Genomic DNA, 13,892 nt, shown 5'->3' with positions numbered 1-13,892 from the left:
CCACCAATTGTGCAAGTTCTCCCACTTAAAAAGATGAGAGAAAAAAAATCCAGAAAAAAAATCCAGAAAATCACATTGTAGGATTTTTAATGAATTTATTTGCAAATTATGGTGGAAAATAAGTATTTGGTCACCTACAAACAAGCAAGATTTCTGGCTCTCACAGACCTGTAACTTCTTCTTTAAGAGGGTTCTCTGTCTTCCACTCGTTACCTGTATTAATGGCACCTGTTTGAACTTGTTATCAGTATAAAAGAACAGTCACACTCCAAACTCCACTATGGCCAAGACCAAAGTGCTGTCAAAGGACACCAGAAACAAAATTGTAGACCTGCACCAGGCTGGGAAGACTGAATCTGCAATAGGTAAGCAGCTTGGTTTGAAGAAATCAACTGTGGGAGCAATTATTAGGAAATGGAAGACATACAAGACCACCGATGTTTTTTTCTCATTTTGTCTGTCATAGTTGAAGTGTACCTATGATGAAAATTACAGGCCTCTCTCATCTTTTTAAGTGGGAGAACTTGCACAATTGGTGGCTGACTAAATACTTTTTTGCCCCACTGTACATACATACATACACAGGCATGCACACGTGCACACACACACCATACACACCACACATATACACACACATACACACCACCATACACACACACACCACCAGACATCACACACATACACACCACCAGACACCACACACATACACACCACCACCACACACACTTACACACCACCAGACACCACACACATACACACCACCAGACACCACACACATACACACCACCAGACACCACACACATACACACCACCAGACACCACTAGACATCACACACATACACACCACCAGACACCACACACATACACACCACCACCACCACCACACACACATACACACCACACACACACACAGACTAGACCTGTACTGAGCAGTCAGATCAATGTTAATGTCAGAGACATACAAGTTAAATAAAGTTCTGGAAAGCATGAGAGACAGGGTTCATATCAAACACCCCCCCCCCCCCCATCTCTGACCCCTGACCTCCTAGCTTGTCCTCTTTCCAAATGAGCAGGGACTCTTTTTCTCTCTCTCTCTGCCCAGTTGTACCCCTCTGCTCGACCCCCCTCTCTCTGCCCATTTGTCCCTCCCCCCCATCTCTCTCATTTCAATTCAAAGGGCTTTATTGGCCTGGGAAACATATGTTTACATTGCCAAAGCAAATGAAATGGATAAGAAACAAAAGTGAAATAAACAAAACAAAATCACAGTTAACATTACACTCCAAAAGAATAAAGACATTTCAAATGTCATATTATGTTTATATACAGTGTTGTAATGTCATATGTCTATATACAGTGTTGTAATGTCATATTATAGCTATATACAGTGTTGTAATGTCATATTATGTCTATATACAGTGTTGTAATATCATATTATAGCTATATACAGTGTTGTAATGTCATATTATAGCTATATAAGGTGTTGTAACGATGTGCAAATAGTTAAAGTTCAAAAGGGAAAATAAACAAACATACAGTGCCTTGCGAAGGTTTTCGGCCCCCTTGAACTTTGCGACCTTTTGCCACATTTCAGGCTTCAAACATAAAGATATAAAACTGTATTTTTTTGTGAAGAATCAACAACAAGTGGGACACAATCATGAAGTGCAACGACATTTATTGGATATTTCAAACTTTTTTAACAAATCAAAAACTGTAAAATTGGGCGTGCAAAATTATTCAGCCCCTTTACTTTCAGTGCAGCAAACTCTCTCCAGAAGTTCAGTGAGGATCTCTGAATGATCCAATGTTGACCTAAATGACTAATGATGATAAATACAATCCACCTGTGTGTAATCAAGTCTCCGTATAAATGCACCTGCACTGTGATAGTCTCAGAGGTCCGTTAAAACCGCAGAGAGCATCATGAAGAACAAGGAACACACCAGGCAGGTCCGATATACTGTTGTGAAGAAGTTTAAAGTTGGATTTGGATACAAAAATATTTCCCAAGCTTTAAACATCCCAAGGAGCACTGTGCAAGTGATAATATTGAAATGGAAGGAGTATCAGACCACTGCAAATCTACCAAGACCTGGCCGTCCCTCTACAAGGAGAAGACTGATCAGAGATGCAGCCAAGAGGCCCATGATCACTCTGGATGAACTGCAGAGATCTACAGCTGAGGTGGGAGACTCTGTCCATAGGACAACAATCAGTCATATATTGTACAAATCTGGCCTTTATGGAAGAGTGGCAAGAAGAAAGCCATTTCTTAAAGATATCCATAAAAAGTGTTGTTTAAAGTTTGCCACAAGCCACCTGGGAGACACACCAAACATGTGGAAGAAGGTGCTCTGGTCAGATGAAACCAAAATTGAACTTTTTGGCAACAACGCAAAACGTTATGTTTGGCGTAAAAGCAACACAGCTCATCACCCTGAACCCACTGTCAAACATGGTGGTGGCAGCATCATGGTTTGGGCCTGCTTTTCTTCAGCAGGGACAGGGAAGATGGTAAAAATTGATGGGAAGATGGATGGAGCCAAATACAGGACCATTCTGGAAGAAAACCTGATGGAGTCTGCAAAAGACCTGAAACTGGGACAGAGATTTGTCTTCCAACAAGACAATGATCCAAAACATAAAGCAAAATCTACAATGGAATGGTTCAAAAATAAACATATCCCGCTGTTAGAATGGCCAAGTCAAAGTCCAGACCTGAATCCAATCGAGAATCTGTGGAAAGAACTGAAAACTGCTGTTCACAAATGCTCTCCATCCAACCTCACTGAGCTCGAGCTGTTTTGCAAGGAGGAATGGGAAAAAATGTCTCTCGATGTGCAAAACTGATAGACATACCCCAAGCGACTTACAGCTGTAATCGCAGCAAAAGGTGGCGCTACAAAGTATTAACTTAAGGGGGCTGAATAATTTTGCACGCCCAATTTTTCAGTTTTTGATTTGTTAAAAAAGTTTGAAATATCCAATAAATGTCGTTCCACTTCATGATTGTGTCCCACTTGTTGTTGATTCTTCACAAAAAAATACAGTTTTATATCTTTGTTTGAAGCCTGAAATGTGGCAAAAGGTCGCAAAGTTCAAGGGGGCCGAATACTTTCGCAAGGCACTGTAAATATGGGTTGTATTTACAATGGTGTTTGTTCTTCACTGGTTGACCTTTTCTTGTGGCAACAGGTCACAAAATCTTGCTGCTGTGATGGCACACTAGTATTTCACCAAATAGATATGGGAGTTTATAAAAATTGGGTTTATTTTCAATTTTTTTTGTTGATCTGTGTAATCGGAGGGAAATATGTTTCTCTAATATGGTCATACATTGGGCAGGAGGTTAGGAAGTGCAGCTCAGTTTCCACCTCATTTTGTGGGCAGTGAGCACATAGCCTGTCTTCTCTTGAGAGCCAGGTCTGCCTTACGGCGGCCTTTCTCAATAGCAAGGCTATGCTCACTGAGTCTGTACATAGTCAAAGCTTTCCTTAATTTTGGGTCAGTCACAGTGGTCAGGTATTCTGTCACTGTGTACTCTCTGTTTAGGGACAAATAGCATTCTAGTTTGCTCAGTTTTTTTGTTAATTCTTTCCAATGTGTCAAGTAATTATCTTTTTGTTTTCTCATGATTTGGTTGGGTCTAATTGTGTTGCTGTCCTGGGGCTCTGTGGGGTCTGTTTGTGTTTGTGAACAGAGCCCCAGCACCAGCATGCTTAGGGGACTCTTCACCAGGATAATCTCTCTGTAGGTGATAGCTTTGTTATGGAAGGTTTGGGAATCGCTTCCTTTTAGGTAGTTGTAGAATTTAACGTCTCTTTTCTGGATTTTGATAATTAGTGGGTATAGGCCTAATTCTAGTTTGCATGCATTATTTGGTGTTTTAAGTTCTACACAGATGATATTTTTTGTAGAATTCTTCATGCAGAGTCTCAATTTGGTGTTTGTTCCATTTTGTGAATTCTTTGTTGGTGAGCGGACCCCAGACCTCACAACCATAAAAGGCAATGGGTCCTATAACTGATTCAAGTACACTGCTCAAAAAAATAAAGGGAACACTTAAACAACACAATGTAACTCCAAGTTAATCACACTTCTGTGAAATCAAACTGTCCACTTAGGAAGCAACACTGATTGACAATAAATCTCACATGCTGTTGTGCAAATGGAATAGACAACAGGGGGAAATTATACGCAATTAGCAAGACACCCCCAATAAAGGAGTGGTTCTGCAGCTGGTGACAACAGACCCCTTCTCAGTTCCTATGCTTCCTGGCTGATGTTTTGGTCACTTTTGAATGCTGGCGGTGCTTTCACTCTAGTGGTAGCATGAGATGGAGTCTACAACCCACACAAGTGGCTCAGGTAGTGCAGCTCATCCAGGATGGAACATCAATGCGAGCTGTGGCAAGAAGGTTTGCTGTGTCTGTCAGCGTAGTGTCCAGAGCATGGAGGCGCTACCAGGAGACAGGCCAGTACATCAGGAGACGTGGAGGAGGCCGTAGGAGGGCAACAACCCAGCAGCAGGACCGCTACCTCCGCCTTTGTGCAAGGAGGAGCACTGCCAGGGCCCTGCAAAATGACCTCCAGCAGGCCACAAATGTGCATGTGTCTGTTCAAACGGTCAGAAACAGACTCCATGAGGGTGGTATGAGGGCCCGACATCCACAGGTGGGGGTTGTGCTTACAGCCCAACACGGTGCAGGACGTTTGGCATTTGCCAGAGAACACTAGAGAATGCTATGGACTGGCCCGCCCGTTCCCCAGACCTGAATCCAATTGAGCACATCTGGGACATCATGTCTCGCTCCATCCACCAACGCCACGTTGCACCACAGATTGTCCAGGAGTTGGCGGATGATTTAGTCCAGGTCTGGGAGGAGATCCCTCAGGAGACCATCCGCCACCTCATCAGGAGCATGCCCAGGCATTGTAGGGAGGTCATACAGGCACGTGGGGGCCACACACACTACTGAGCCTAATTTTGACTTGTTTTAAGGACATTACATCAAAGTTGGATCAGCCTGTAGTGTGGTTTTCCACTTTCATTTTGAGTGTGACTCCAAATTCAGACCTCCATGGGTTGATAATTGGATTTCCATTGATAATTTTTGTGTGATTTTGTTGTCAGCACATTCAACTATGTAAAGAAAAAAGTATTTAATAAGAATATTTCATTCATTCAGATCTAGGATGTGTTATTTTAGTGTTCACTTTATTTTTTTGAGCAGTGTATTTTTTGCCAGATCCTACATTGAAGGCCCTTCTTGCCTTGTCTCAGATTGTTCACAGCTTTGTGGAAGTTACCTGTGGGACTGATGTTTAGACCGAGGTATGTATAGTTTGTGTGCTTTAGGGCAACGGTGCCTAGATGGAATTTGTATTTGTGGTCCTGGCTACTGGACCTTTTTTGGAACACCATTATTTTTGTCTTACTGAGATTTACTGTCAGGGCCCAGGTCTGACAGAATCTGTGCAGAAGATTTAGGTGCTGCTTTAGGCCCTCTCTGCTTTCCCCTGATCTGACAGGCACTATGGAGGAGTAAAAGGGATCCAATTCTACCAGTCACCCTTCTGGTCCCACCACACACATTCTCCCCTCTCATACATAGCGGAGAGGAGGCCCAGGGTAGCAAGACATCATGTCTATTTACTACCTGTGGAGGACAGAAAGCTGCTCCATGCACAGTGTGTGTCTGTCTCCCCAAGTCACCAACTGCATCCAGTCATCCCCATGTATTGTAACTGAGTGTCTCTCTCCTGTAGGTGAGTGGGTTACCAGGTCTAGTGTTCAACATGGCTCCCTCCCACATGTTTGGAAACCGACTCAACCCCAACTCTGCCATGGCTGCTCTCATCGCACAGTCTGAGGCTTCCCCCACAGGTTGGCACCAACGTGTGTGTGTGTGTGTGTGTGTGTGTGTGTGTGTGTGTGTGTGTGTGTGTGTGTGTGTGTGTGTGTGTGTGTGTGTGTGTGTGTGTGTGTGTGTGTGTGTGTGTGTGTGTGTGTGTGTGTGTGTGCGTGCGTGCGTGCGTGCGATCATGGATAAGTCACGGTCTACAGAGGATCCAGAGGTCACCACACCCACTGACTGAGTCCTCCCACTGACACACTGCTTAGGTTATGACACACACACACACAAAGCAGTGCCGGGTTAGAGAAAGGATTGACTGTGTGGGATGTGATGACTGGTCTACTTGTGGACATAGGAGGAATAGGGCTGGGTGATATGGGCAAAATATCATATCACAATATTTTTTACATTTTTGACAGTATTTCAGATTTTTGAATATGAAATGCTGTAAATATGCTTTCTGAGTATCTCATGACCCTAGGGTGGCAACAGATAAATTACAAGTTATTCTAAACAAACAAAATGATTTTCAGCATTTTCATCAATATCTGTATTTTCTGCACTTTTGTCATTATTTCCACACTGACAGGCAGCATGATATGGGCAAAAGTATAGGCTTAGTTAATTGGTGAACTGTTGAAATCATGGAAATATAATGATTATTTGAATTCTATACTTGAAATATAGTGAGCTGAACCTTGAATACATTGTTGTTTGACATGAAAACAAATGAATAAGCCAGTGAGTAATTATTGACCGGATAGGAACCAAAGTGTTGCTCAGTGTTTCCAGGTTACCCTAATTTAGATGTTACATTACATGTTTTCTTACTTCATGTAGCTAGCTAGCTGGCCAACATATTAATGCTTTGCTTATTCCTCTCTATACCGTTGCACAAGCATGCTTATCAAAGCCTACACCAGCACTGGTGTAGGCACTATTAGCTAACAAGCTACGTTTGCTGTGACTCTTATTTGGCCAGCTAGCTAGCTAGCTAAATGTACTCACTAGTGATTAGCATTAGCAGCTAACACAAATTATTTTAGCAACATCTTGCTCAGAAAAGACAAACTTTTAGTTTGCAGACAGTAAGGTACAGACCTGGGCCCTGACAGTAAATCTCAGTAAGACAAAAATAAGGGTGTTCCAAAAAAGGTCCAGTCACCAGGACCACAAATACATATTCCATCTAGACACCGTTGCCCTACAGCACACAAACTATACTGAACATCAGCACCACATGTAACTTCAACAAAGCTGTGAACAATATTGAGAGACAAGGCAAGAAGGGCCTTCAACGCCATCAAAAGAACATAACATTTAACATACCAATTAGGATCTGGCTAAAAATACTTGAATCAGTTATAGAACCCATTGTCCTTTATGGTTGTGAGGTCTGGGGTCTGCTCACCAACCAAGAATTCACGAAATGGGACAAACACCAAATTGAGACTCTGCATGCAGAATTCTGAAAAAAATATCCTCCGTGTACAACGTAGAACACCAAATAATGCATGCAGAGCAGAATTAGGCCGATACCCACTAATTATCCAAATCCAGAAAAGAGACGTTAAATTCTACAACCACCTAAAAGGAAGTGATTCCCAAACCTTCCATAACAAAGCCATCACCTACAGAGAGATGAACCTGGAGAAGAGTCCCCTAAGCAAGCTGGTCCTGGGGCTCTGTTCACAAACACAAACACACCTCACAGAGCCCCAGGACAGCAACACAATTAGACCTTTCCAAATCATGAGAAAACAGAGAGATAATTACTTGACACATTGGAAATAATTAACAAAAAAACAGAGCAAACTAGAATGCTATTTGTCCCTAAACACAGAACTGTACACAGTCACAGAATACTTGACTAACACTTTTCAGCCCGGATTTGAACCCAATCTAACATCTCTGGAGAGACCTGAAAATAGCTGTGCTGTGACGCTCTCCATTCAACCTGACAGAGCTTGAGAGGATCCGCAGAGAAGAATGGGAGAAACTCCCCAAATAGAGTTGTGCCAAGCTTGTAGCGTCATACCCAAGAAGAGGCGAGGCTGTAATCACTGCAACAAAGTACTGCGTAAAGGGTGTGAATACTTATGTCAATATAGTATTTCTGTTATTTATTTGTAATACAATTTTGCTTTGACATTATGGGGTATTGTATGTAGATGAGGATAATTTTTTGGGAATCCATTGTAGAACCATCCTGCAACGTAACAAAATGTGGAACAAGTCAAGGGGTTTGAATACTTCTAGAATGCACTGTACACACACTAATAGTGTATAGAACGCTTCTAGAATGCACTGTACACACACACTAATAGTGCATAGAACACTTCTAGAATGCACTGTACACACACTAATAGTGTATAGAACACTTCTAGAATGCACTGTACACACACTAATAGTGTATAGAACGCTTCTAGAATGCACTGTACACACACTAATAGTGTATAGAACGCTTCTAGAATGCACTGTACACACACTAATAGTGTATAGAACGCTTCTAGAATGCACTGTACACACACTAATAGTGTATAGAACGCTTCTAGAATGCACTGTACACACACACTAATAGTGCATAGAACACTTCTAGAATGCACTGTACACACACTAATAGTGTATAGAACACTTCTAGAATGCACTGTACACACACTAATAGTGTATAGAACGCTTCTAGAATGCACTGTACACACACTAATAGTGTATAGAACGCTTCTAGAATGCACTGTACACACACTAATAGTGTATAGAACGCTTCTAGAATGCACTGTACACACACTAATAGTGTATAGAACGCTTCTAGAATGCACTGTACACATAGTGTATAGAACGCTTCTAGAATGCAGCATGTCAGCAACATTGTTGCAGCCATCTGACCATGCAGTGTGAACAGCAACTAAGTGCTCGTGAATCTGTGGTGGAGCAACTGCTCTCTCCTTGAGTGACAGGGGGCAGGGCTTGGTGTGGTTAGAGAGAGAGGGGTAGAGAGAGGTGACTCAAGTAGAAAATGGAGTAACCTATAAGAACTGACATACACCGGAGTAGCGTATCACATTTAACAAGGCAAAGATTGAAATACTGTTACAAAAGGTGAAGAACAAACTGAAAGTGGTCTGTGCATCAATACTGGTATATAATAAATACGGTACGCCACCCAGCCCTAAGGGGGAGGAGTGGGAGAAAGGGGTGAGTTAAGTGTTTCCTGGTGTTTCAGTATCGCCTGCAGCCATTGGTCCTCCCTGACCTCTAGGGGTTAACTATTATGCGACTGGGTTGTGTGTGTGTGTGGGGGTGTTTTTGCTTTTGAATGACAGGCAGGAAAGGTGAAGAAGAGAGTCAAAGGGAGTCAAATAGGAGTTGAGATTGACTGTCGGAAGTGGAGACCAGCGCATGTCAAGCCTGTGCGCTGTGTTAGCCTGTGCGCTGTGTTAGCCTGTGTGCACTGTGTTAGCCTGTGTGCACTGTGTTAGCCTGTGTGCTTGTGTTAGCCTGTGTGCTGTGTTAGTCTGTGTGCTTGTTAGCCTGTGTGCACTGTGTTAGCCTGTGTGCTGTGTTAGCCTGTGCGCTGTGTTAGCCTGTGTGCTGTGTTAGCCTGTGCGCCGTGTTAGCCTGTGCGGCGTGTTAGCCTGTGCGCCGTGTTAGCCTGTGCGCCGTGTTAGCCTGTGCGCTGTGTTAGCCTGTGCGCTGTGTTAGCCTGTGTGCACTGTGTTAGTCTGTGCGCTGTGTTAGCCTGTGCGCTGTGTTAGCCTGTGCGCTGTGTTAGCCTGTCTGCACTGTGTTAGCCTGTGTGCGCTGTGTTAGCCTGTGCGCTGTGTTAGCCTGTGCGCTGTGTTAGCCTGTATGCACTGTGTTAGCCTGTGTGCGCTGTGTTAGCCTGTGTGCGCTGTGTTAGCCTGTGTGCGCTGTGTTAGCCTGTGTGCTGTGTTAGCCTGTCTGCGCTGTGTTAGCCTGTGTGCGCTGTGTTAGCCTGTGCGCTGTGTTAGCCTGTGTGCTCTGTGTTAGCCTGTGTGCGCTGTGTTAGCCTGTATGCACTGTGTTAGCCTGTGTGCGCTGTGTTAGCCTGTGTGCGCTGTGTTAGCCTGTGTGCTGTGTTAGCCTGTCTGCGCTGTGTTAGCCTGTGTGCGCTGTGTTAGCCTGTGTGCGCTGTGTTAGCCTGTGCGCTGTGTTAGCCTGTGTGCGCTGTGTTAGCCTGTGTGCTGTGTTAGCCTGTGTGCTGTGTTAGCCTGTCTGCGCTGTGTTAGCCTGTGTGCGCTGTGTTAGCCTGTGCGCTGTGTTAGCCTGTGTGCTCTGTGTTAGCCTGTGTGCACTGTGTTAGCCTGTGCGCTGTGTTAGCCTGTGCGCGCTGTGTTAGCCTGTATGCACTGTGTTAGCCTGTGTGCGCTGTGTTAGCCTGTGCGCTGTGTTAGCCTGTGCGCTGTGTTAGCCTGTCTGCGCTGTGTTAGCCTGTGTGCGCTGTGTTAGCCTGTGCGCTGTGTTAGCCTGTGCGCTGTGTTAGCCTGTGTGCTCTGTGTTAGCCTGTGTGCTCTGTGTTAGCCTGTGTGCACTGTGTTAGCCTGTGCGCTGTGTTAGCCTGTGCGCTGTGTTAGCCTGTGCGCTGTGTTAGCCTGTGTGCGCTGTGTTAGCCTGTGTGCTTGTGTTAGCCTGTGTGCTGTGTTAGTCTGTGTGCTTGTTAGCCTGTGTGCACTGTGTTAGCCTGTGTGCTGTGTTAGCCTGTGCGCTGTGTTAGCCTGTGTGCCGTGTTAGCCTGTGCGCCGTGTTAGCCTGTGCGGCGTGTTAGCCTGTGCGCCGTGTTAGCCTGTGCGCCGTGTTAGCCTGTGCGCCGTGTTAGCCTGTGCGCTGTGTTAGCCTGTGTGCACTGTGTTAGTCTGTGTGCGCTGTGTTAGCCTGTGCGCTGTGTTAGCCTGTGCGCTGTGTTAGCCTGTCTGCACTGTGTTAGCCTGTGTGCGCTGTGTTAGCCTGTGCGCTGTGTTAGCCTGTGCGCTGTGTTAGCCTGTATGCACTGTGTTAGCCTGTGTGCGCTGTGTTAGCCTGTGTGCGCTGTGTTAGCCTGTGTGCGCTGTGTTAGCCTGTGTGCTGTGTTAGCCTGTCTGCGCTGTGTTAGCCTGTGTGCGCTGTGTTAGCCTGTGCGCTGTGTTAGCCTGTGTGCGCTGTGTTAGCCTGTATGCACTGTGTTAGCCTGTGCGCTGTGTTAGCCTGTGTGCGCTGTGTTAGCCTGTGTGCTGTGTTAGCCTGTCTGCGCTGTGTTAGCCTGTGTGCGCTGTGGGGGAGGGAGATACTATCACAGTTGTAAGTGTGTTATTTACTGTAGCCTGTGCGCTGTGTTAGCCTGTGTGCGCTGTGTTAGCCTGTGTGCTGTGTTAGCCTGTCTGCGCTGTGTTAGCCTGTGTGCGCTGTGTTAGCCTGTGCGCTGTGTTAGCCTGTGTGCTCTGTGTTAGCCTGTGTGCACTGTGTTAGCCTGTGCGCTGTGTTAGCCTGTGCGCGCTGTGTTAGCCTGTATGCACTGTGTTAGCCTGTGTGCGCTGTGTTAGCCTGTGCGCTGTGTTAGCCTGTGCGCTGTGTTAGCCTGTCTGCACTGTGTTAGCCTGTGTGCGCTGTGTTAGCCTGTGCGCTGTGTTAGCCTGTGCGCTGTGTTAGCCTGTGCGCTGTGTTAGCCTGTATGCACTGTGTTAGCCTGTGTGCGCTGTGTTAGCCTGTGTGCGCTGTGTTAGCCTGTGTGCGCTGTGTTAGCCTGTGTGCTGTGTTAGCCTGTCTGCGCTGTGTTAGCCTGTGTGCGCTGTGTTAGCCTGTGCGCTGTGTTAGCCTGTGTGCTCTGTGTTAGCCTGTGTGCGCTGTGTTAGCCTGTATGCACTGTGTTAGCCTGTGTGCGCTGTGTTAGCCTGTGTGCGCTGTGTTAGCCTGTGTGCTGTGTTAGCCTGTCTGCGCTGTGTTAGCCTGTGTGCGCTGTGTTAGCCTGTGTGCGCTGTGTTAGCCTGTGCGCTGTGTTAGCCTGTGTGCGCTGTGTTAGCCTGTGTGCTGTGTTAGCCTGTCTGCGCTGTGTTAGCCTGTGTGCGCTGTGTTAGCCTGTGCGCTGTGTTAGCCTGTGTGCTCTGTGTTAGCCTGTGTGCACTGTGTTAGCCTGTGCGCTGTGTTAGCCTGTGCGCGCTGTGTTAGCCTGTATGCACTGTGTTAGCCTGTGTGCGCTGTGTTAGCCTGTGCGCTGTGTTAGCCTGTGCGCTGTGTTAGCCTGTCTGCACTGTGTTAGCCTGTGTGCGCTGTGTTAGCCTGTGCGCTGTGTTAGCCTGTGCGCTGTGTTAGCCTGTGTGCTCTGTGTGTGTGTGGAGTTGTTTGAACTGCAACACTTTGTGGGATGGTTGAACTCAACAAGTTGTGTTAGCCTGTGTGCTCTGTGTTAGCCTGTGTGCACTGTGTTAGCCTGTGCGCTGTGTTAGCCTGTGCGCTGTGTTAGCCTGTGCGCTGTGTTAGCCTGTGTGCGCTGTGTTAGCCTGTGTGCTTGTGTTAGCCTGTGTGCTGTGTTAGTCTGTGTGCTTGTTAGCCTGTGTGCACTGTGTTAGCCTGTGTGCTGTGTTAGCCTGTGCGCTGTGTTAGCCTGTGTGCCGTGTTAGCCTGTGCGCCGTGTTAGCCTGTGCGGCGTGTTAGCCTGTGCGCCGTGTTAGCCTGTGCGCCGTGTTAGCCTGTGCGCTGTGTTAGCCTGTGCGCTGTGTTAGCCTGTGTGCACTGTGTTAGTCTGTGTGCGCTGTGTTAGCCTGTGCGCTGTGTTAGCCTGTGCGCTGTGTTAGCCTGTCTGCACTGTGTTAGCCTGTGTGCGCTGTGTTAGCCTGTGCGCTGTGTTAGCCTGTGCGCTGTGTTAGCCTGTATGCACTGTGTTAGCCTGTGTGCGCTGTGTTAGCCTGTGTGCGCTGTGTTAGCCTGTGTGCGCTGTGTTAGCCTGTGTGCTGTGTTAGCCTGTCTGCGCTGTGTTAGCCTGTGTGCGCTGTGTTAGCCTGTGCGCTGTGTTAGCCTGTGTGCTCTGTGTTAGCCTGTGTGCGCTGTGTTAGCCTGTATGCACTGTGTTAGCCTGTGTGCGCTGTGTTAGCCTGTGTGCGCTGTGTTAGCCTGTGTGCTGTGTTAGCCTGTCTGCGCTGTGTTAGCCTGTGTGCGCTGTGTTAGCCTGTGCGCTGTGTTAGCCTGTGTGCGCTGTGTTAGCCTGTGTGCTGTGTTAGCCTGTCTGCGCTGTGTTAGCCTGTGTGCGCTGTGTTAGCCTGTGCGCTGTGTTAGCCTGTGTGCTCTGTGTTAGCCTGTGTGCACTGTGTTAGCCTGTGCGCTGTGTTAGCCTGTGCGCGCTGTGTTAGCCTGTATGCACTGTGTTAGCCTGTGTGCGCTGTGTTAGCCTGTGCGCTGTGTTAGCCTGTGCGCTGTGTTAGCCTGTCTGCACTGTGTTAGCCTGTGTGCGCTGTGTTAGCCTGTGCGCTGTGTTAGCCTGTGCGCTGTGTTAGCCTGTGTGCTCTGTGTTAGCCTGTGTGCTTGTGTTAGCCTGTGTGCTGTGTTAGCCTGTGCGCTGTGTTAGCCTGTGTGCGCTGTGTTAGCCTGTGTGCTGTGTTAGCCTGTGCGCTGTGTTAGCCTGTGTGCGCTGTGTTAGCCTGTGCGCTGTGTTAGCCTGTGCGCTGTGTTAGCCTGTGCGCTGTGTTAGCCTGTGCGCTGTGTTAGCCTGTGCGCACTGTGTTAGCCTGTGCGCTGTGTTAGCCTTTGCGCTGTGTTAGCCTGTGTGCACTGTTTAGCCTGTGCGCTGTGTTAGCCTGTGCGCTCTGTTAGCCTGTGCGCTCTGTTAGCCTGTGCGCTGTGTTAGCCTGTGTGCTGTGTTAGCGTGTGAGATTCATTACTCTTTGCAAGGAAAATGAACGTCTGGCCTGGGAGGGAGGGAGATACTATCACAGTTGTAAGTGTGTTATTTACTGTGTGTAGATCAGGATGTTGGAGATGGAAACAGTGGTGGAGCTCAGGGCTTCCCCAGACGAGCCTCTCCCAAGACCACCCTCTCTCCACAGTGAG

At 46.9% G+C, this 13,892-nt stretch overlaps 1 protein-coding gene across 5 annotated transcripts in view; it reads left to right on the top strand.

The window, feature by feature from the left end:
* The window catches only part of LOC124039503 (protein AF-10-like), a 98,849-nt gene that overhangs the window by 73,682 nt on the left and 11,275 nt on the right, over window positions 1-13,892 (top strand). For all 5 annotated transcript variants that reach the window (XM_046355532.1, XM_046355534.1, XM_046355531.1 and 2 more), the window contains 2 exons: window positions 5,773-5,890; window positions 13,806-13,887. In XM_046355532.1, the coding sequence (XP_046211488.1) occupies window positions 5,773-5,890; window positions 13,806-13,887 (200 nt within the window). The remainder of the gene's footprint in view (window positions 1-5,772; window positions 5,891-13,805; window positions 13,888-13,892) is intronic.

Source organism: Oncorhynchus gorbuscha, linkage group LG07 (genome assembly GCF_021184085.1).
Source record: "Oncorhynchus gorbuscha isolate QuinsamMale2020 ecotype Even-year linkage group LG07, OgorEven_v1.0, whole genome shotgun sequence".
NCBI lineage: Eukaryota > Metazoa > Chordata > Actinopteri > Salmoniformes > Salmonidae > Oncorhynchus > Oncorhynchus gorbuscha.
This window is presented reverse-complemented; position numbering and strand designations above follow the sequence as displayed.